At 38.7% G+C, this 24,652-nt stretch overlaps 2 protein-coding genes across 3 annotated transcripts in view; one reads left to right on the plus strand and one right to left on the minus strand.

Moving 5' to 3' along the window:
* The window catches only part of LOC121525159 (mucin-2), a 178,988-nt gene that overhangs the window by 20,453 nt on the left and 133,883 nt on the right, over positions 1-24,652 (plus strand). The window lies entirely within an intron of this gene.
* The window catches only part of thbs4b (thrombospondin 4b), a 34,832-nt gene continuing 10,506 nt past the window's right edge, over positions 327-24,652 (minus strand). The window contains exons 7-22 of the mRNA XM_041811003.1: positions 24,429-24,580; positions 20,333-20,470; positions 17,890-17,967; positions 17,626-17,778; positions 17,433-17,537; positions 17,245-17,352; positions 14,655-14,814; positions 10,837-10,955; positions 10,640-10,692; positions 10,357-10,550; positions 8,013-8,191; positions 7,214-7,262; positions 6,923-7,119; positions 6,598-6,770; positions 2,332-2,471; positions 327-2,102 (exon numbers count right to left, since the gene is read on the minus strand). Coding sequence (XP_041666937.1) covers positions 2,065-2,102; positions 2,332-2,471; positions 6,598-6,770; positions 6,923-7,119; positions 7,214-7,262; positions 8,013-8,191; positions 10,357-10,550; positions 10,640-10,692; positions 10,837-10,955; positions 14,655-14,814; positions 17,245-17,352; positions 17,433-17,537; positions 17,626-17,778; positions 17,890-17,967; positions 20,333-20,470; positions 24,429-24,580 — 2,036 coding nt within the window. The 3' untranslated portion in view covers positions 327-2,064. The remainder of the gene's footprint in view (positions 2,103-2,331; positions 2,472-6,597; positions 6,771-6,922; positions 7,120-7,213; positions 7,263-8,012; positions 8,192-10,356; positions 10,551-10,639; positions 10,693-10,836; positions 10,956-14,654; positions 14,815-17,244; positions 17,353-17,432; positions 17,538-17,625; positions 17,779-17,889; positions 17,968-20,332; positions 20,471-24,428; positions 24,581-24,652) is intronic.

Genomic DNA, 24,652 nt, shown 5'->3' on the forward strand with positions numbered 1-24,652 from the left:
ATTTATTGCAGGTATTTCCATCAACAAAACTTGAGAAGAAGCCGTTTCTGCTACGTCCAGCCAATGATAATCCAGGTGAAACCGAGTAACTACGGCACTGCCTGAGGTGCGCACTGTGTCACTCTGCCCAGTGGTTTACTCAAGAAAGTAGTTCCGAGTATTTGCTTCATGTGTCGTAATGTTACATAGTTATATGTTATTATTTCATAGCGTGGTGAATGTGCAGGTCCACGAGAGCGTTTTGGAGTTTTTGGATTGTGTATTTGATGAGTTTGATGAGGGAAAGCCAGAAATATCGGAGGTCTCCATAGCGTTAGCTGAGCAGCTGGTATATCAGCCCCTCAGATCTAAAAACAGCTATTACTAAGACTATAGGGGTTATGGCAATGGGTGAATTTGCCAAAATGTTGACGTATCCCTTTAAAAACACAGCTGCATTGTAAGGAGTGATGATGAAGAGGGAAAGTGACTTCGGCTATTGTAGGTCTGTTTGTCCAGCCTAAAGCCCCACCAAATTATTTGTTTTTACAGTCGATATTTACAACTGATACTGGCAGACTTTTACAGCAAAAATACTGGTTGTAAATATCAGCAGAAATGTTCATACCTGCTTTTTTAAGCGAAAATCTGCTGATACCACTATCATGCCAATTATATCCTGCATCCCTATCAATCAAATGTAAACGTCTTGATATCTTGTTGAGTGACGACTCTCCAAAAACAAGTTAAATTTCCTCTGGGTTTGTTGTTCTCAGCTCTGTGTTTACACTGAACGGAAGGTGCTTGTGCATTTTTGTTACAGTATGTTGCAGCCTGATGCTACAGTTGAAAAAAGATATTCTCATAATGTTCACTCAGTACCCCACAATGAAAAAGCGAAAACAGAACTTTGCAAATATTTGACAATGTATTTGAATTAAAAAACAGCTCATTGACATAAGTATTCAGACCCTTTGCAAAAAACACATAATTTAGCTCAGCTTCCTCTCATTTCACTAAATCTTTGCTGAGATGTTCCTACATTTTGATTGTGGTCCACCTGCTGGAAATTAAATTGATTGGACATGATTTGGAAAGACACACACCTCTCTATAGAAGGCCTCACAGCTGACAATATCAGAGCAAAAATGTTTTGCACTGAGGAGAGTCTTCCTTCCAGTCACTCTGCCATAAAGCCTGGATTGGTGGAGGGTCCCATCTCCACACAGGACCTCTGGAGCTCAGTCAGAGTGACCGTTGGGCTTTTGGTCACCTCTCTTACTAAAGCCCCTCTCCCACAATGGATCAGTTTTGCCAGACCACCAGCTCTTGAAAGAGTCCTGAATACCTTTGTCAAATGTTGTTTTATAAATTTGCAAGAAATTCTGTTTTCACTTTGTTAAAGTGGGATATGGAGTGTAGATTAATGAGAATAAAAAGATTATTTTTGCTGGAGCATCAGGCTGCAACATAACAAAACAGAGGACGGGGAAGGGGTCTGAATACTTTCTGAATGCACTGTACCTTCCTGTCCCATCGTTAAGCCTGCCCCTACATGGGAGGAGACAGGTAGCTCAGCCCACTCTGAAACACTGTTCGTAGAGGCAAAATGCTATTGGAATAGTACAGCTGAAGGCAAACTAACAGACTCCCCAAAATGAAGAAAAGGCTTTGATTGGTCTAAATTACTTGAAAGAAATTAGAACCACGATGACATTTGTGAATGAAGATTGTTCTACAGACAGCTGTACTAGGTTGGGGTAGCGGAGGAGAGCCGTCAATGTGGTTTGCTTTGGTTGGAGAGACTGGTGCTAAAGTGCATCATCTACCGGACATCTTCTCTGAAAGTCACTTATTATACCTTTAAGTATGTTTTCATGTTGTGTTGCATCATTTCAGGAAAGTTAACAGACATGACAATAAACACATACATTACAAAAGTTGTCTTATATGCACAGAAACTGTACACATCAATACAAAGACAAAAACAGGCACTCACACTTAAACACACACACAACCACACAGCATTCTTTGAAGATCTGTTGTCATCATCTTGTCTCCACTTAAAAGCGAGCTGATGGAGTATTAACTGCTGAACTCCTGGAAGTCCTCTGGGATGGTGTCTGTGGAAGAAAAGGATACCATGAAATAGAATCTGATAAAAGAGAAGTCTCTATTAATGGTATCCTGTTATTGTAACACGATAAACCTTAGTTCTCTTACAGCATCAGACAGTTTATCAAGGACCAGAAATGAGACAAGACAGTACTCCTTTAATGATATCACAGCCATCCAAACTATGAAAAGTTAAAGTAATGAAGTTAGTGAGTATAGCATCAAGGCTGCTCTTACCATTGCAGCGGTATTTCAGATTAGACCAGATGATGTTTTCTTGAGAGAAACAGAACACACCGAGTCGTCCTCCTCTCATGGTTGTGTCAATAATCACACCAGAGTCAGCCACCAGCTCTGTTCCCTCATAAAACCGGGCCCTAAACAGGACACAAGACGGGAATATTCAGTACTGCTTCATTTATGTTTATGGCCTGTGTAAATAAAAAAAAAAAAAGAAAAAACATATATGGGTTTACATAACCAATATCTGTGCAAAATTAGACAACCTGTAAGAAAACGAACATTTTCTGTAGTATTTCTGGTATGTTCTTATTGTGCCTTTGTCGCATATGCACTTTTTTGTGATAATTTCATATAAAAATGGTTTATAACAGGTAGAAAAATGTTGGGATTTGCTACTGTAGATTGCTTTCATCAACAGCTGTGAATTAGACTGATCTGGCTGAAAAGTAGGCCGCAAAAATGTACATTTTAGCATGTGGCATTGTGAATTGGAACAACCATGCATTTTTACTACAACTATAGATACTGTAAGAAAATTTAAAGGGGTGATTTTGCATGGATATTTTGGTAGTGTGCCTTGATATTTTGGCTTTATATCAGGCATGCCTTGGGCAAAAAACGTTTAAAAATCACTGCTCTATTGTATGCAGTAGTTAGAGCTTGTGGCAAGTTAGCTTAGCTTTTCATAATGAGTAGAGAATGCATGGGGAAATGAAAGTACTTTTTTTAAGGATAACCTTGATCCATCTCGTAATCTTACAAATTTAAAGAAAAATCACACACTATCCTCCATGATGCTTTGCCTGAATCCTGATTGTGACTTCTGGTACCCTCTGTCAAAGCTGAGTTCTCCATAGTAACAAGACACTAGAGAGTAAAATGTGTACACTTCATGTATTACACCTCAAACGGAATAATGTCGTTATTCTTCGCCTTGTTTTACCAAGGCATGGAAGGACAATATGAAGGAATAACCTCAGACATCCTTCAGAATTTACTTAGTGACAAGGACAATCACGTTATGTGCAAAGGAGAAGACCTTAAAAAACATAAAACAGATATAGAGTCCAGTCAGAGCTGTAATATTTCTCTTTATTTTGTGAAAGTGCTGAAATTCCTGTTATTTCTCAAACAAGAGTTTCTTTCAGTACGTGCTCTTATCAGTGTAACTAATTGATGCACCTCTTTAGGTCAGTAAATCTAATATCCCTTTTTACTTTATGAAAAATAGCATCCCTGATGCATGTAGCATAACTCTGACATTTCAGAGAGTATAACTTCTTACTTAAAGCTATTAGTAACGTTTACCTGAAAGTTTTATTTAAAAAATGAGGCAGTATTAGCTGAATTGAAAGTAAATTCTTATGAAAACAATAGCCGATGGTGGTTAGCCAATATACAACCCCAATTCATCAAAAGTTTGAACACTGGGTTGAATTTAAAAAACGATGATTCAAATGATTTTCAAATCGCAGAACTCCATATTTTATTCACAGTAGAACATTAAAAACATATCAGATGTTTAAACTGAGATAGTTTACCATTTCACCGGTACCACTTACTTTTCCAGCCTTTTGTTGCCCTACTTTTTTGAGATGTGTTGATGCCATCAAATTCAAAATCAGCTAATATTCTGGATGTTCTGGACGATACATGGTTACATTGTCAATGTTATAAAAAGTCAGTTTGTACTCTGTCCTAAGCTGTATCTTCTGGGGGACTGTAAAGTGTTATCTGCTTTTCCTAAACCATTGATATACTGGATACAGACTGCTTTAATGACTGGACGACAGATCATTCTCAGGAACTGGAAGAAACCTGGAGAGCCTCCTTTTCAGAACTGGATAACAGAACTGGGTGTTGTAGCTGCTTATGAAAGAATGTCATACAGGATTCAGGACAGAAAAGAAAAATACTTCCTGAAATGGGGCAGGTATCTTGATACCATTAACAGGCCAGAGCGAAGATAGAATGGATGAGCTGTGGGTTGATGGATTTGGTAGGAGACAAAAGAACATTGTCATGGGTTATTTTGGTAAGTTAATTTCTCTATATATTTTTAGTCACACAAGGTATGCTGATCCCTCTTTGATTGTGGGTAGGGGTGGTAAGCTGTTTCTGTTTTTGTAACAGATTAAGATGTTTGTTATATGTGTTTATGACTGTGGTGGTTATTATAAAATTGAAAATACAAGTCATAAAAAAATGAGCTAATATTTTTTATGAAAAGGTAAACTATCTCAGTTTTAACATCTGATGTGTTGTTAATGTTCTATTGTGAAAAAAGGTTTTATGAGATCTGCAAGTCGTTGCATAGCTTTCATTAACATTTGACAAAGTGTCCCTTCTTTTTAGGAATTGGGGTTGCATATAGCCACTGGTAGAGGCACGTTTTTCTATATCTGGTACAGTCGCTAGAAAAAGTATGTGAACCCTTTGACATTTCTTGGATTTCTGCATAAATTGGTCATCAAATGTGTTCTGAGTTCTAAGTCACAACAATAGACAAACACAGTCTGCTTAAACTAATACTGCACAGAAAAATGTTATGTTTTCATGTTTTTATTGATCAAACCATTTAAACATTCACAGTGCAGGGTGGAAAAAGTATGTGAACCTCTAGGCTAATGACTTCTCCAAGAGCTAATTGGAGCCAGGAGTCAGCCAACCTGGAGTCCAATCAATGTGATGAGATTGGATGTGTTGGTTCAAGCTGCCCTGCCCTATAAAAAAACACACCAGTTTTGAATTTGCTGTTCTCAAGAAGCATTGCCTGATGTGAACCATGCCTGGCACAAAAGAGCTCTCAGAAGACCTACGATCAAGAATTGTTGACTTACATGAAGCTGGAAAGGGTTAGAAAAGTATCTCTAAAAGCCTTGATGTTCATGTGTCTACGGTAAGACAGACTGTCTACAAATGGAGAAGGTTCAGCACTCTTGCTACTCTCCCTAGGCGTGGTCATCCTGTAAAGATGACTGTGAGAGCACAGCGCAGAATGCTCAGTGAGGTGAGGAAGAATCCTAGAGTGTCAGCTAAAGACTTACAGACATCTCTGGCACATGCTAACATTTGTGTTGACAAATCTACAATAAGTAAAACATTAAACAAGAATGGAGTTCATGGGAGGACACCACGGAGGAAGCCACTGCTGTCCAAAAAACACATTGCTGCACATCTGAAGTTTACAAAAGAGCACCTGGATGTTCCACAGCACTACTGGCAAAATATTCTGTCCATAGATGAAACCAAAATTGAGTTGTTTGGAAGGAACACACAACGCTATGTGTGAAGACAAAAAGGCACAGCACACCAACATCAAAACCTCATCCCAACTATGAAATATGGTGGAGGGGCCATCATGGTTTGGGGCTGCTTTGCTGCCTCAGGGCCCGTACGAATTACTGTCATTGACGGACACATGAATTCCCAATTTTATCAAGACATTTTACAGGAAAACTTAAGAGCATCTGTCCGCCAACTGAAGCTCAACAGAGGATGGGTGATGCAACAGGACAATGACCCAAAGCATAGAAGTAAATCAACAACAGAATGGCTTGACAGAAGAAAATACACCTTCTGGAGTGGCCCAGTCAGAGTCCTGACCTCAACTCGATTGAGATACTGTGGCATGACCTCAAGAGAGCGATTCACACCAGACATCCGAATAATATTGCTGAACTTAAACAGTTTTGTAAAGAGGAATGGTCCAGAATTCCTCCTGACCGTTGTGAAGGTCTGATCTGCAACTATAGGAAGCGTTTGGTTGAGGTTATTGCTGCCAACGGAGGGTCAACCAGTCATTAGCCTAGGGGTTCACATACTTTTTCCACCCTGCACTGTGAATGTTTACATGTTTTGTTCAATAAAAACATGAAAACATATCATTTTTTGTGCAGTATTAGTTTAAGCAGACTGTGTTTGTCTGTTGTTGTGAATAAGATGAAGATCAGAACACATTTGATGACCAATTTATGCAGAAATCCAAGAAATCTCAAAGGGTTCACATACTTTTTCTAGCAACTGTACATCAACCAAGTTCCACCCAGTTGTCCTATCCATAGTAGAGCCTCCAGGAATAAGATGGATGTTTGATTTGTTTTGGTCTTAAAATCTGCTCTAAAGTTGCATGGTGAGCCTTTATGGCTCAGTTATACCACCAGCTTCTGAAAATATAAGATCAAATTGAACCTCTTGACAAGGAAACAAACATCCTTTTATCAAGATGTAATTAATATCTGTAACAACTCTTTGTCTTACCTGATGTACCCAACCTGGGGGCGGTGCTGCAGGTACCATCTGTAGGACACTTTGTCCTTCCAGCCTACGTTTCTCGGGTCCTTCCACAGCAGACGCACCTGGTCATTTGTGTCTCCTGTGTGCCACAGTGAGTTTCTCAAGTGCTCCCCAGGACCTGATGTAGACTTCACAGCCTGACCAACACAGAGAGAATTGAGGGATGTGTGGGATGAATGCAGACAGACAGCAGAAATGCAGAAGTATGGAAACATGTTGAGGGATAAAAATAGGACGTGTTTGTTTGAATCCGCTGTAGGCAGATTTATGACATAACTTCTTTATTCACCTTAAGCTGGATGCCAGGCTCGGCCACAGCTCTGAAAGGGGTCGCCTGCCAGTAGGTCTGCTCGGTCTGTTTCCACATCACCACATAGAATGAAGACGAGTCTTGGTAGCCAAAGATGAAGCCAGCGTAGTCATCATCAGTTACTGTATTCACATGGAATGTGCCCTCAAAGTCCACTCCACTGAAAGCAGTGTAACCTAACAACACAGGGTGTTAACAATAGATCAGTATATAACTTTTAGACTGTTTTTAGAGATCTTTTGAATATAATAATTAAACCCAACAGCTTACCGACAGCAAGACCTGGGTCACTATTCATCGTCTGAACAATTTCCATTCCCTGTTTGAGAAAGAAAGAGAGCAGCTAATGAGAAATGTGCATGCTGATGTCTTCATGATAATTTCTGTTACTTTGGGTAGGGATGGGCATTTCAAACAAAAGTACTATTCACAAGTCAACTAGCAAATATTTGAAAAAACTGGAACACTCATGCTTCACTTTCCCACTTCAAGTTAACACCAAGCCTGGTGTATGATGCAACACAGGGAAGGAGAAATGCAATTGTGACCACAAGTGGTCCAGCATAGTGGATGATTTAGGACTGTGCATGTGAGAATGAAACGGCTGGAGAACACAGCTTACTGATTGAGAGACACGCAGGAGACATAGAGAAGCGAGGTCTCACTGGGCAATACAGCCTGAGAGGCATGCAGTGTAATGCAGGACTAAGGATGTTTCCAGGTGTCTGTTTCCCTTTTTCAGCTAAACACTCATTTAAATCGCCTTAAACTGACTAGTCTAAAGAGGAGAAAATACCTAGAAAACAGTCAAATTCACAGGGTACACAGTGGGTACACTCGGTGGAGCATGGCAAACATGTAGGTAGATCCTGTTTTCTCTGCAGAGTGGATCTGTAGTTGGAAGAGCTTTTGACCACTGGACTCTACAATCTTAATGTACATGATGACATGGTGACTAAGATAGGACAAGATAAGATAACACAGACTTTAATGTCCCCATAAAGAAATTTGTTTTGGACTCTGTCCCACAAAACACATAAAAACACAGAAGGACTAAGAATAATCATACCTGATTTAAAACAACCCAGTTGGGGTCAATCTGTGCGTCACCCTCAGGGTCCAGCACCACCGTCTGATAGGCCCTGAAGTCAGTCAAGGTAACCTCAGCATTCTCAGGACAGTTGTCAATCCTGTCTATCACTTTGTCCTGATCGAAGTCCGACTCACAGACATCGCCAACTCCATCATCTGAGACACAGCAGACAGATGATCATCAGAACTACACAGGATTTAGTCTTCATGAGGTTAAAGCCAAGGAGGCGGTGGATTTTTGTATCATAATCACAAATGTGGTCTGTTACATCAGTATGCAAAGTGATCCGCTCCTTTCAGTCCCTTTAAAACCAATGTGTTTTCTGCCTTGTCACGACTCGCAGATTTGAAACTGGCTTCAACAAAAATGTCATAAAGGCAAGTCTCAAAAGGAAATTGATGTCTCTTTCCGAGACGCTGCAGAGCTGCAAGGTCTGAATACAAATCATATAAAGTGTAGACAGAAGCCCTTTCTTAAGGAGCTGTTCACATTTTAACTAAATAACAAGGCTATTTGTTGCATTTTGATGGATTGTACTAAAGTTCACTTTTATCTCCATTCTTCTTTGTGGCTTTTTCTTGAACCAGAAATAACTTTGCTGCTTTCACCATTTTTTAATGTCACACTGTTCTGAACCTGTCTCATGAAGGAGATTACTAAAAGGTAGGGAATAATGGAGTTTTTACGACCTGTTGGAGTCTTGACAGGCTAATAAGACTCAATGAGCATCACAAAAAGTCATAAAATAGGTGGTTCTCAGCATAAAAATGGCCTTTTCTGAGTTTGATTCTCAATTTACAAAATGATTTCATGGATAGTTTTGACACTACGACTGCTCATGCATTCTAATGTATTCCTCACTATAATTCTACTTTGAAAGGTTCAACATTTTCACTTTTGTTGACATGGTCATACTGGGGATTTACTTTATAGTTATTACTAAGGTCACTACAGTGTTTGCCTGAAATTGTTGGCAACAAAAACAGAAGGTTTGGCAATTAATATTGGGTTATTAAAAACAAGAAATGATCCATTATTTGGTGCCAAATACTCTATTTTGTTTCTGTAGTATTGAAACAGGCATTATTATCATTTGATTTCTGTTGGAATTGCACTAATGTTTAAACTTTTCGTATTATGAAAACCCTATGATGAATTCAATGAATTGTTAAGACCAGGGATGGGAAACTTTGTTACCAAGAGGGCCGCAAAAAGTTTGTCAATGCTAAAGGCCCTTTTGTTGCAGATGTTGGATATTCTCAGTTTAACCCTTGTGATTACTAATAATTCAATGAAAGGAAGAGTATGTTGCTTTCCTGATAATTTATTACACCAAGATGTTTGTTTTAAAATTCAAGTGCAAGAGAAATAGTTCATTTAATTGATTTAATCAAATCAATTTCAAGCTTGTAGCCAGTTAAATCTACTGAAAAGAAAGCAAGAAAAGAAATTTACAAATAAGATAATGAAGAAAAACAGAATAGACATACAGTAGATGAAATGGAAAATAAATATAATATTGAATTAAGCAAAAATAAGAATGAATAAATGTGAAATATTTTAATGAAATAAAAACTAAAGCAATTCAAAAACTTATGAGAAATAAAACCATGATTAAAATAATAGACATTATGTTAAATCAAATGAGAATTGTAAGATTGAAACAAAAATAAAAGAAATTAAGACTTGAATGAATAAATTTCTAATTTAAATGAAATCAAAAAAGTAAAAAATAAGTAGTATTTACACAAATAAAAAAGACGTAAAATGAATACAAATTTAATAAGGAAAAATGATATAAAAATGCACAAAATTAATTCAGAAGTTGAAAAATAAATCCCAACTTTTTGTTGGAATGAAAATATAAAAATAAAGTATATTCACAACCATTTAAAAAAGAAATTAAGAAATGGAAAAAGTAGATAAAAAATTATAAAGAGTGTATATTTATTTTACATGACAAGAAATTGAAAAAAGTTTTAAATTACTTTAATCACATTTATTATCTGTTTTTAATTTGGATTTATTTAACCAGGAAAACCTCATTGAGATTGAGAATCTCATTTACAAGTCAAAAATCGAATAAAATATCCATCCCTATACCACTTGCAAAATCATGTGAGAACTGTTTCTGTTTTTATGCTTAATGGAAGATTTTGACTGTTTATTGGTATTTGAAATTGACTTGGGGGGGCCGCATTTAATGAAGTGGAGGGCTGCATGTGGCAGTAACCCAACCCTAGTTTAGATAGTGATCATTTCTAAACGTCACTGTATCACTGAGCCTTCATTAAAGGGTTTTTGTAAGAAGAATACTCACTGTTGTCGTCAGTCTGGTCCGTGTTTGGTACCAGTCTGCAGTTGTCTGGTCCTGGCGGCAGAAGGTCAGGGATCCCGTCATTGTCGTCATCATCGTCACACTCGTCACCCATTCCATCTTTGTCTGTGTCCAGCTGGGAGCTATTGATTACGTGTGGGCAGTTATCCTTGGTATCCTGGTGACCGTCGCCATCACTACAGAGGAGGTGACACAATCACACGCTGTTAATGTGAGCTCTAGACACAGTAGTGGTGAGAAAGGAAGCTAAAACAGCTGTTCCTACCTGTCCTGGTTTGTGTCACAAGAGTCTCCAACCAGGTCGTTGTCAACGTCAGACTGAAACAAGAGCAAAGAGTTCACCACCGTCTCACATTGAAGGCACTCAGCTTCTTTGCGTGAGTAAAGGTACTCCTTCACAGGTCAGATTCCTGCATTAAAAAGTCTAGAAATGTGAGATCCATCTCTCCGGCTTACACTGACCTGGTTCGGGTTGGGTATGTCAGGGCAGCTGTCGCATGCGTCCCCAACTCCGTCTCCGTCCCGATCCCCCTGGTCTCTGTTTTGGACTCGCTGGCAGTTGTCCAGAAAGTTCTTAATGCCTGCTCGCCAATCAGAAAGAGGAAACTTTTGGTGATATGAAGCACTCAGAATGACTCACTTTCAGTAGTGAGTGTAGGAAATGTTTACTGTAGTAGAAAATATTTTCATTTCAACTTCACTTTTTTTATGTAGCAGCCAAATTCTACAATTGTTTAAATGATTTTTTTCTCATTAGTCTACACTCAGTACCCTATCATGACATGATTTTTTTTTTTTTTTTTTTGCAAATTAATTGTAAATAAAAAAGCTGAAATATCAAATCGAAATAAGTTTACAGACCCTTTGCAAAATCACTTTAAATTTAGCTTAGGTTCCTTTCATTTCTCTGGATCTTTGCTAAGATGTTTCTATGTGTTGATCGGAGTCCACCTGTGGTAAATCAACTGATTGGATATGATTTGGAGAGGATTTGATATGTGACCAGTAGCCCCAAATTTAAGATAATTGTTTTGGTAGCACAAAGAAAAAAAGGTTTGATTTTCCAGTCTAGACACTGAAACTAAAAATGAGGTTTGATTTCAGCAATTTTATAGATAAATTTAAGTAGATGCTAGCCAAATTTAAAAAATGACAAAGTTTACAGCAATATGGTGTAGCTTTCTTACATCCATAAACCACTGGCACTAATAGATGGCAAAGTACACTGTTAAAGAAAGTCTTTGAAATAATGAGATAAGCACCAACTCCAGAGCCTGGCGGGAATTCTCCTGGAAGAACATAATACGATTTTTTGTGACTCCCAAATTGAAATCTAAACAGCAGGGTTTTCAGGGACAGGATAAATGTTGGCGACAATGTGGACAGACAATGGCAGATCACTTTTATATGTTCTGGGCCTGCCCCCTTATTCAACCTTATTGGCAGGAATTTGCTGGAGAAATTCGGACAATTTGTGGTTTAGAAGTCGACTTTTCTTTTATTACACTGTATTTGGGTAAAATCCCAGTTGGACTTATGGCCCAGGATATTTATCTTTATAAAGTGCTCCTGGCTGCAAGTAAGAAGGCCATTACACGGAAATGGCTGCAGATAAATTTGCCATCAAGGAATGACTAGATTACCATTGTTAACGAGATACAATGTATGGAGAAACTGACCTTCACCCTAAGATTGCTGGCTGAATAGTATACTAAATACTGGGAAAGGTGGGCATTATATTCTTTAACATGTAACTCATTGTATGTGTGAATGATCACTCCACTTTGCACTAACGTATGGCCTGGGTCACCCTTGTCAACCTGTTTGTTCACTGATATTTTCTATTTTTGTCTGTTTTTATGCTTTTTTGTTTGTCCTTTAATGTTGGAAAAAAGAAAACTTGAATAAAAAGAAAGTTTCAAAAAAAAAAAATAAGAGGGAAAAATTAGTGAATAGAAAGTCGTACTTTGAGCTAAGATGTCAAACTACGAGATAAAAATTCATTACTTGAGCTTAAATGTCAAGATCATGAGATTGAATGTTGAAATGAGAGAAGTCAAAATTGAGACAAAAGTTAAAATTCTAAAATAAAAAGTCATAATATGTGCTAAGATGTCAAAATTATGAGATCAAATTTTGAAATAATGAGATAAGAAGACAAAATATAGTGATAAAAGTCAAAATCATGAGGTTAGAGTCAATTCTGGCAAAAAAAAAAATATATATATATATCAGTGTTAATTTCATCGACTAAAACTATGACTAAAAATGTTTGTCGACACTTTTTTCCATGACAAAAACTAGACTAAGACTAACAAAAATAGATCTGTGATGACTAAAACTGACAAAACCTAAGTGAAGATTTTGTCAAGATGACTAAAACTAGACTAAAATGAAATTTAGTTTTCATCGGACATTCAAAATCCGTGATATTTCTCCGTTGTAGCAAAATCTGTCAAAAAGCAATGCATCTGTATCTATTCTGCCTCTCGGCTGTAGAAAGCAGGGACCCCAGGTTTGGCAGAGTGCAGAGAACACACTACCATGATTTGGTACCAGATTTAGGCAAGAAAATAAATGCTTGGACTAAAACTTAAGACTAAAATGTTTTTGAGTTTTCGTCGACTAAAACTATACTAAAATTATAAAGGGTAGAAATGACTAAAATGTGACTAAAACTAAAATGCATTTCATTTAAAGACTAAAACTGAACTAAAATCAAAAATAGCTTCCAAAATTAACACTGTAAATTATTAGGTAAAAATCCGATGTCAAACTATGTAGTAAAAATCAACATTATGAGATAGAAAGTTTAAAATATGAGATAAAAAGTCATGATTTGAGTTAAATTGTTAAAATTATGAGATCAAAATTTGAAACAATGAATTAAAAGGTAGCGTTATGAAGTAGAAGTCAGTACTTTTTTAAAAGGTTAAAATGAAGATATAAAAGTCATATATTGAGCCAAAATGACAAAATGATGAGATCAGTATTAAGTAATGAGAGAGGAAGGAAAAGTTTTAAGAAAATATGTGAATATCAAGAGATAGGACATCAGAGTAATCACACAGAAAGTTAAAAAAAAGTCACACTTGTAAGATAAAGTCAACTTTAAAGACAAAAAAAGACATAAAATGTTAATTTCAAATGAAATGTTAAAATTATAAAACTGAATTTTTCCAATTATCTCATAATTTAGACTTTCTCTCATAATGATGACTAACTACATCTCATAATTATGGCTTCCTATCTCTGAATTTTGTCATTTTATCATTAAATTTCCTCCTCTTATCTCATAATTTCAACCTTCCATCTCATAATTTTGACTTTTCATCCCATAATTTCCAACTTTTTCTTATAATTTTGCCTTTTTATCTTCATAAATAAAACTAATCATTACAATTTGAGATTTAATTTTTTTTTATGACCAAACAAACAGATTTTTTCTTTTTTAAGTGGTGGAAATGGGCTTCCAGACCCATCAGTTATCAACTGAATAATCTCAGATTGCTGATCATGCTTTACTCTTTAGTTATAGCCCTTTCTAAGGAACTTCATGCTACTTTGAATTTATTATCATGCACAAGTATTGCCTGATAATAGCATGGGTTAAATCAATCAAAATGATTTATTACAGTTGCAAGATTATCTCACTTCCTGTAATTTTCTTGAAAACCCTCTCGCACTGAGCACAGTATATTTGATGAAGAAATGCATTGACAAATTGAGACATTATAACCCTACTTTGATGAAATGAGTAATTACATGGTGTGTTATGTCTAATTTGGCCACTTGGTTGCACTGTTGCACTTCCTGTTTGGTGCACACCAGTTTGTATTCTGATGCTTTTTTTCATTCATCGCATGGAGGCAGCAGCAGCACCACAAATGCATAAAGGTCAAGCGGCAGTGATAAGGAAAAGCTATCTTCTCTCCTGTGGGGCTTTTTGAGGTGTAATCATGCTGCTGGATGATCAAAGCTTGTGTTCGCTCTGAGGTCAGACTGCTGTTGGCCTCAGCTTCTCTTTTTTTATTTTCTGCAGTGCTGTTACTCATGCCTCAGCTGGCTCTTAAAAGCATACACAGTGATATATTTCACCAATATGATTTAGAGAGATGTGTAATGTGCTATAAACTACATCTGCATGAGTGGGTTTCTTGTTTTATTTAATGAAGGGAGAAAATGTGAAGAGACTAATAAATTATAACAGTGGATGCCTTCAGTGATGCTGGTTATGTAAGCATTAACGTCAGCGTGAGTGATGTAATTTCTCTCCATACCATCTCCGTCCATGTCGTCATCGCAGGCGTCCCCTTTGCCGTCACCGTCCGTGTCCCTCTGGTCAGGATTCTCCACCATGCGGCAGTTATCACAGGCATCGCCGTGGTTGTCCTTGTCACTGTTCCTCTGATCCACGTTGGGCTTCAACCAGCAGTTGTCCTGGGTTAAACAGAACACAAAAGGCCTGGTTTACATCACGATTATCTCTGAGTGGATTTGTGTCAATGCAAAAGCTTTGTCTGCATCTGCTAGGTTGTTGATGCAAATTTCTTTGCAAGAAGGAAGCTAATACAGTAGAAATCAGGATTATAAGATGCACCAGTGCCTATAAAAAGTATTACAGTAAAACAAATTATTATTATTTTTTTTTTACCATTTTATTGATTTTAAAGCTCAATTGTGGTCAATATAATTTGCCTTTTTTTAAACCTTTTTTAACCCTCTTAAATGTCAAAGTGAAAACAGATTGCTAAAAAGTAGTGTCAATAAAACAAGGATATGTAAGGTAAAATGAGTCACTGCATAAATGTTCACCCCCTTCAAGTCAGTATTTTTTAGCAGCACCTTTAGCTGCAATCACAGCTCTGAGTCTGTGTGGATAGGTCTCAATCAGACGTGCACATCTGGGCTCTTTCATTCTTCTTTGCAAAAGTGCTCAAGCTCTGACAGGTTGTAGGGGGATGAACAGTCCTTTTCAAGTCCAGCCACAAATTCTCTATTGAAGTCTGGGATTTGACACGGCCACTCTGGAACTTTCACCTTGTTGTCTCAAAACCATTTCTGTGTAGCTCTCCCTGTATGCTTGGAGTCATTGTCTTGGTGAAAAATAAATCTCCCAAGCCGTAGTTCTCTTGCAGACTGGATAAGATTGTCCTCTAGGATTTTCCTATATTTTGCCACTTTCATTTTTCTCTCTATCCTAGACTGTCAAGAAGCATCCCCACAGCATGATGCTGCCCCCACCGTGCTTCACAGTGGAGAAAGTGTGCTTGTGGTGATATGCAGTGATTGGTGTCGGCCGAACAAAGCGACTTGTCTGACACCATTTTGGTCTCATCAGACCGCAGAACTTTCCTCCACTTGACCATGGAGTCTCCCACATGGCAAACCCTGGTGGAGACTTGATCTGAGTTTTCTTCAACAGTGGCTTTCTCTTTGCCACTCTCCCATGCAGAGTCTCTCCCATCTCAGCTGCTGAAACTTGGAACTCCTTCAGAGTAAGGATGTTCCTAAGCATCTATTTCCCTATTTGGCTAAACACTTATTTATATTTCGTTTAACCTACTAGTATAAAGAGGAGGAAACTCCTTAGAAAACAATCAAATTCCTCACAGGGTCGTTGTGTCAGCAGGTGTGATGTTAGCCTGATATACTCTACAGCATAGCTAGCATTAAAAGCTAGCGCCGCCAGCCTTCTTTCCTCTTTGCAAATTAATACCGTGCTTTGATATGTGGCCTCTTTTCACATCTGTGAGTAGTTAAACGTGAGTTCAACCCTTGACATACATACCACTTTATTTTACATTTATTACTTTAGAAAACCGTCGTACTGCGGTCTTCCTACTACATGCTAACCACTGAGCCACCGCGGAGCTTCTCATATTTACATCTGTTGAAGTGCCAGAGAGGAAGATAGCAGCTATTAACTGAAGCTATAGCGGCCTTTAGTGGCGGGAGCTTCATTGCAGGATAACAGAGCATTATAGACTGGGATTTTAAGCCTGTGTTTATAAAAAATGATAGGTAATTAGTTTAACCCACTAGTAACTCCCGCGCCGGCTAATTTGATAACCAACGTTTAATAACGTTTTTAACCATTTTACCGATTAACTGCGCACATCCCTACTTCAGAGTAGTCCTAGGTGTCTTGGTGTCCTCTCTCACTAGTCTCCTTCTTGCACACTCACTCAGTTTGTGACGGCGGCCTGATCTAGGCAGATTTACACATGCGCCATATTCCTTCCATTTCCAGGGGATGTTCGGTGCCTTGGATTTTTTTGCATCCATTCCCTGATTTACTATTTTCAATAGCTTTTCCTCTGAATTGCTTGGAGTGTTCTCTTGTCTTCATGGTGTAATGGCAGCCAGGAAGACTGATTAACCAGTGACTGGACCTCCCAGACACAAGTGTCTTTACACTACAATCATTTGAGACCATTGACATCACTCAGGTGATCCCTATTTCTCTAATTGTGAAACCCAAGCACCAACTGGCTGATTCTAGATTTGCAACCCACTTCTTTGTGCTTTCTCTCTCTTCTCTAAGCAGCTTTAATTTGAAAATATCACTGTATATTTGTTTATCATTAAAAATATTGTATTGTTTAATCTGGTGTTAAAAAAGTGTTGAAACATCAGAGGTTTTGAAAGGTAGCTGAGAAAAGTTGTCAGTAAGTGTCAGCCTCTGCTAGCCTGGTTGGTGTTACAAACATAACTTACTTGTAATTCAAATGTAAAAATGTTTTACCCTAATGCCGAGATTTGGACCTGAATTGATCAACACTACTACTTTATATTCATATTCATAGCTGTTTTTGCTGGAATAAAGAAGTCTGGAAGTATAGTTACTCGTTAAATCTACAGACCAACCTGCTCGTTCAGTATACCATCACCATCTGCATCCTCATCACAGGCGTCTCCTTTACCATCTCTGTCGGCATCCTCTTGTCCAGAGTTAGGAACAAAGACACAGTTATCCTGTGAAGAGAACTTGTCGTTTAAGGACAAAAAAAAAAATCTTCATTTCAACAACCTAGTTATATTTGTGGACAGTTTACCTTTTTACAGTTTGGATCTTTGCACTTAAGTTTCTCATCCGGGTATCCGTCAATGTCGGTATCTTTTCCACATAGGTACCCGTTACCCGCCCAGCCGATTCCACACTGACAAAAAAAAGCAAACTCTTTATGTATGGAGATTATGTGATCATGTTGTAGATAAATTAGAGTGAAAACAGTATGAACTACTGACCTGACAAGAGATGGATCCGTCCCTCTCTAAAGAGCACTGGGCGTTGATATCACAGGGGTTGGTCAGGCTGTTTCCACAGCTGATCTCTGGCTTGCAGCCCTTAACTTGATCTCCTGTGAAACCTGTTTTACAGCTGCCGCAGTGGTAAGAGCCCTGTGCAGGAATGAGCACATCTGGTTTAATTTTGGGCAGGGAGTTGTAAGTCTCATCGATAAAATAATTGTCCTAGTTGAGCCCCTTTGTAGTTTGCAGATGTTATCTTACCACAGAGTTGTGACAGATGGAGTTTTCAGTGCAGCCTCCGTTGTCCGCTCTTTTACATTCATCGACGTCGTCACAGACCTGAACTTGGCAACATGATAAATGTAAATATTACATTATTGGAAAATTTGGCATGCTTTCTGTTTTTTTTTTTTTAATCTTTTAAACTGCATATAGAAGTAGTGGAAAAGTACAATATCCATGAAGCAATACTTGCACTATATTTTTCCTACTTCAGTTACATACTTTCCACTTTATAGCTACTAAAATAACTTGGGATAAGCTGTGATAAAAAATGTGATTAAAATCAAAAAGTTTAACATGTGGCCCCTAAACTTTTGACCTCAAAAAAACCAAACAGTATCTAGCCACTTCTTTTTTTCTACCCTCTTTAGACTGGTTTTCATCTGACCTGATTCAGGTCTGGCATATCAGAGGTTTCTTTAATCTTGAGTGGTTTCAGTGCTGTTAAGGCAGTTTGGTAAACAACCAAGACTGATGACCCTGGGGTGAAAAATCCAGCCATCCATCCATCCATTAATTTTTTAATCCATCCCTCCATTAATTTTTCAAATCTTTTAAGCCAACCGTCCATCCATCCATCCATCCATCCATCCATCCATCCGTCCATCCATTTTTTAAAAATCTTTGTCATCCTTCCATTCATTGATCCATCCATGCATCCATCCATCCATGCATCCTTCCTTCCATCCATGCATCCTTCCATGCATCCTGCTTCCATCTATCCATCCATCCATCTATCGATCCATGCATCCTTCCTTCCATCTATCCCTCCATCCTTGTTTCCATCCATCCATCCATCCACCCATCCATCCATCCATCCATCCATCTATCCATCCATCCCTGCTTCCTTCCATCCATCCATGCATATCTCCATCCATGCATCCATCCATCCATCCATGCATCCTTCCTTCCATCCATGCATCCTTCCATGCATCCTGCTTCCATCTATCCATGCATCCATCCATCCATCCATGCATCCTTCCATCCATCCATGCATTCATCCTTCCATCCATCCATCCATCTATGCATCCATCCATCCATCCATGCATCCCTCCATCCATCCATCCATGCATCCTTCCATCCATCCATCCATCCATGTATCCATCCATCCATCCATGCATCCCACATCCATCCATCCATGCATCCTTCCGTCCATCCATCCATCCATGCATCCTTCCATCCATCCTTCCATCCATGCACACATCCTTCCATGCACCCATCCATCCATTTGTTGTCCTATCCATCCCAGCATCTATCCATCAGTTTTTCTTTTCATCCATCTATCTATTCATTCGTCCATGCATTTATTTAATGTTTTTTTTTTTTTAGCACATTTTGGGGTGGGGTCCCAGGGGCCAATGATTTGGCGGCCCCTCTCCAGCTACTCCTTCTCTAGATTCCTCAGGGATTTCTGTACCTAAAGGTAAAAACATTATTCATCCAACAAGTTCTGGGTCTACCCAGGGGTCTCCTCCCAGTTGGGTATGCCTGGAAGACCTCCAAAGGGAGATGACTGAGGCGTCATAGTCACATGTCTGAACCCCTCACCCTAGGAGCAAAGTCATTTTAGCCACTTTAGCCTGCAATCTTATTCTCCTGGTCAGAGCTTTGACCACAGGTGAGTGCTGGAACAAAGATTGACTCACTAGTGAATAGGAGGCTTTACCCTGCAGCTTAACTCTCTCTTCACTACAATGGCCCAACACAATGCCTCTGCTTGGGGTGTGAATCTCTGCTTCAAGTGGAAGAGTTCAAATCTCTCCAGTCTTGTTTACAAGGGTCAAATGGAGTGGGAGATCACAGCATGCATGGGTGGTACACTTTGGTGGGTGAGTGTTGAAGCTGCCTGTCTATTGGAAAGCCTATAGCTATGCCATTTATCATTTTCTATGACTGTTGGGACTGGAATTGAAAAACAACCTGAGGTGTTTGAGTCTAATTTTACATTTGCAAATGTGTCTTTCACTGAGAGATTTCTATTTAAACCCCATACATTGATTTCATTTCAAAAGGCTAAAGAAGACAAATAAATATGAATTGGGTATCAAAACTCAGCTTTTTATTGTGACCTTCTAGAGCAGCATGGCCTCTGGGTTTAATTGGTTTAAAGCTGTGCTGCTAAATAATCTGTGACAGGGGGCTTTTATTGCCCTATTATAAATTTCTGTTCAGTAGGCAGCTAGGTTATTTTTTTCATGACCTTGTGAATATTAAAGAGTCAGATTTAACAGGCGGCATATTCAATATTTACCTCAAAAACCTTTAAAAGTAATTAAAAAGGAACTGCCTAAATTTAAACAACATGTATTCTTTAGCTATATGGACAATTCAGCAAGAAAGATGTAGAGATACTTCGTCTAAAGGTTCTGCATCCTCTGTTGTCTTTCTTTCATGCTTGCTGTCTTTCTTTCTTTCCACTTGCCTGTTTGTTGGTCTGTGCGAACAAAACACCGACACCCTCCACTGCCAGGCCGGTGTAGCCCAGCGGACAGGCGTCACAGCGGTAACCCGGGGCGGTGTTTACGCACTTCACTCCAGGGAAGCAGGGGTTAAACTGGCACTGCAAGAAAAGAGCACATGAGGCTCTGTTTAAGCTCTCAGGTATGAGGACATTTTTACTCAGGAACGTCTGTGCTGAAGGTTGCAAACAGTTATGACCTGTGGTGTTAAAACACAGTCAGCCTGAAAAATTATGCTTTTAAAAGCATGATTGTGTTTATGAAACCATTCACCTCCCTCTTTTGCATGTGTGCATGTTAGGATAACACTGTGTGATTCTTGGCCTGAAAAATGTCAGCTATTCCCTTTCTTCTTCACCTCATTGCCTTTATCTCACCACTGCCTATAAAATCCATATAAGAGCGCCGTCCAAAATCAACAACACAGACTGCAGCCCCGCTTTCCTGGTTTGTCTACGCTGTGGCAGAATTTCTGTGTGGAAATACAACAAACTTTTCTCTCAAGAGAGAATCAGCCTCAGGCCTAAACCTACCTCATGAGGAATGAACAGATTCGCACATTATGCAACCTCCAAATACATGACTATACATCCACTTTTTGACATCATATTGAGGAAATGGACCAAATTATTGATCTACATATTCATGGCTACATTCTAAACAAAAACACTGAATACGGCTCTCTTTCACACATTTGTACGCCAGATGCACACAAGGTGTCTTCAGCAGCTTTCGGACCCCCTTGAGGCTTCCTTGCTGTTTACACAGGAGGCCTGGGTGGGTTTAACAAGCTGTTAAATTCAAGATTTTCATTTGGATCCAAATGCAAAGTGTTACCATACTGCTATGTCTGCATCTGTTAATCTGAGTGAGCAAACATGCTAATTAGGGATTTGCATGGGTACTAAATTATGTGGCATTAACCAATACCAATGTTTATCTGTTGTATCAGTTTGATGCTAGCATAGTTCACTTAGAGATTTTTTTACTGGCGGAAGAAGCCACCTGATGGACAAACTCCAGAGGAAATTTTGGCATAGTAGCAGTTTTGCAGCAAGCAAAGTGATGAAATAAAACAAAACATTGGTATCAGCATCAGCTAAGCTATTTGAAACATAGATTTTGGTATCAACCCATATTTTCACAGTTGGTGCATCTGTAATCTTGAATGTGTTTTGCAAGAAGAATAACAAAAAGCTTTTAAATATGAGTGAACAACACCTGTGTCACTTGTTGTGTGTGACAGCGCCAGTCTGGAAAGCATTTTAACGATCACATTCAGAGCAAAACTGTCACTCAGTTGCCATTCCCTGCTGCTGCAGTGGGTCCTTTGTAGGGCTGGGCAATATTAGGAAAATTAGCTTAAATCCCAGTATGGCCTGCTGCAATTTTCAAGTTGCAGAAGATGCAGTATTTCTTTAACCTGAAATTTGTGCCAAAATAGCAGTTTAAAACTTCTTTTTTTCTTTTTTTTAATTTATTTTTGCCTTTTTTTGATAGGACAGTGGCTAGAGTCGGAAACAGGGAAGTGAGCAGGGACAGACATGCAGGAAATAGTGCCATGGGCCTGATTTGAACCCGGGTCGCCTGGGTATATGGCGCGCGCCTTAACCACTCGACTACCGGCGCGCCTAAACTTCTTTTACATCAGTGATGCATTAACGCTATCATCAACAGGCAGTTTTTTAGAATAGTCTACAAATCCTACCTTTTTGTACATTTTTCTGATTAAATATGAGAATTATGTAATAATTATAACCTCCATCAACACATCAATTCCTATCCAATTTCCAATGCGATTCAAAATCATCACAATTACCGTATTTTTACGAGTATTACGAGTATAAGTCGCATCAGACAAAAAAAACTGTCATGAAAAGGAAAAAAACATATGTAAGTCGCACTGAACTATAAGTCGCACTTATTTAGTGTGTTTCTGACACACCGTTGTCTGTGCTCTGATAGAGAGGCGGTTGCGTTGCATGAAGCGGTAACACCAAGAAGGCCCGCCTGCAAAGTCATTTATATTCCTCTCCTTGGCAACTACCAGTGCATGGAGCTGTAACTGCACCGTTGACAAGCCTCTCCCGGCAGCATGTTGTTCAAGCACCCATCTGTGGACTCGTTCCTCCAGCTATGGGCATCTTGCTTTCAGCCCGCAATTAGCTTTCTTTGTTTTCTTCATTGCAGTAAAAGTAACCTCTGCTTTTCGCCAGTCCCTCACAAGTTTCTCACTCAGTCCAAACTTTCTCTCTGCTGCTCGATTCCCGTTTTTGTAAATTTTTTTCAGTGGTACAGGAGCAGCATGTAGTTGTCACAAGCCTAGAGCGCCCTCTCGCGGCATTAGACGGTAATGTTTACTCCTTGTGCATGTCAGTCAGTATGAATTAACATTTAAAAAGACGTTAAATTATATATATTTTGATATATAAGTCGCACCTGACTATAAGTTGCAGGACCAGCCAAACTATGAAAAAAAGTGCAACTTATAGTCCGGAAAATACGGTAGTTATTTTTCCAAAATTGTCCACCTCAGATTTATCTAATACTGTGATCATTGTAATACAAAATTATTTATTGCTTGTGTTTGTTGGTTAAAAAATCATAATATAAGGAACTTAAGAAATAATCGCATATCAAATTGTAGTTGTAAAATAGGGAAAAAAAATCGCAATTAGATTATTTTCCCAAATCGTTTAGCCCTAGTCCTTTGCTTCTTCTTCGTTGCTCGAAAATGGTAGCCTGTGCAGTGTTTTCTGGCAGCCAAGAAGAATTGATTTCTGGTTTATAGCGCTAACATTTAGCATGGCTAAACGACTTAAAATATAAAGCTTAACCAAACGGTATCAGATCAGTGCGTAAACTCATGTACTCGCCAATACCAGTACCTGCATTTCAACCAGTACCGGATGTATTTCTGATACTGGTATCATAGTCTGAATATCTCTTATATTTACCAATTAATTTTAGCTGACACTGATATGAGAACTGATATAGTTCAGACTAGGGCTGTCGCGATATATCGATATGGACGATAATCGTGGTATTAAAAAATAAATTTTCAATTTCATGTTAAAAATGTGCATATGATAATATCGTGTAAATGGTCCAGTGCCACTTGAACACAGTTTGTTTTCTATATCTAACCCTGTTTTCTTCTGCCCTGCTTTGTCTCCCTCCTGTAGCACCCCAACAACTCCTCCCCCTTCCTCCTCACACACAAACACTGACCCTCCGCAATGACACAGCAGCTGCAGTACCTCCTTAGACAGGTATTTTGAGTGTAATTCATCTGCCAAAAGAGAGAACACAACATAAATAAAGTTAAAGATAAATTTGATTAATTGTCTCATTATTTATTTTTTTTCAAATTGAAATCGTGATAATATTGTTATCGTGACATTTTTTGCCCACGATAATCGTGAAGTGAAAATCTGATGTCGTGACAGCCCTAGCTCAGACCTTAAACTTAAAAAGAACTGAAGAGGGAAATAGCAGTATGAATGGCACTCATTCCTCCACTGTTTTCTCCATCTTAAGGTCCACTTTACACATCATATCACTCTAATCATCTTGAAGCACCAACACTCCTATAAAGTTTGGCAGCTTCCTGCAGATTGCTCTTGTTTTGTTTTGGATGTGGAGATAGGCCAATGAGTGTCTCCCCTCTCTGCTGCACACGGTGTCATTCTCATCCTGACTAGGGGCAGATCCAGTGGCAGTCAGGGCCATTTTGTGTAGTGGCCATTGATGGTGAGCTGTAAAGTTGTCAGTTTTTAAGTATATTCACTTACTAAGCATATAATTAGGTTGTCGAGTGGTTTTAGTGATATAATAGACATTATATGTTTTGTGTTACAAGACTATAAACCTCTGTAGCACCAGCGCTATTGGCAAAAGAAGTTAAAGTACAGCCCCGATGAACTCAGTCTCTGTTGGTCTTGAACTCATGTTGATTTGCAGAACAGAAGAAGTGTAGAGAATTAAGAATACACTCACACACTCCATATGTTTACATGCTGTTAGAAAAAGTTTATTTACATACTGACTGAACCTTACCTCATCCACATCATCACAGTTGAAACCATCCCCAGTGTAGCCATCAGGACACGGCCCACACTCCACACCATCCACTGTTTCTATGCACATGTCATCACGGAAACACACACCTGGAGCACACCTAGGTTTCACCGGCTCAGTCCCCCCCAGACCTTTAAATAACAGCAGAAAGGATGTTTAACCGAACATGTTTGACTTGTTTTTTTTTTTTTTTTTACTGAAAA

This window comes from Cheilinus undulatus, linkage group 17, assembly GCF_018320785.1.
Source record: "Cheilinus undulatus linkage group 17, ASM1832078v1, whole genome shotgun sequence".
NCBI classification, from domain to species: Eukaryota; Metazoa; Chordata; class Actinopteri; order Labriformes; family Labridae; genus Cheilinus; species Cheilinus undulatus.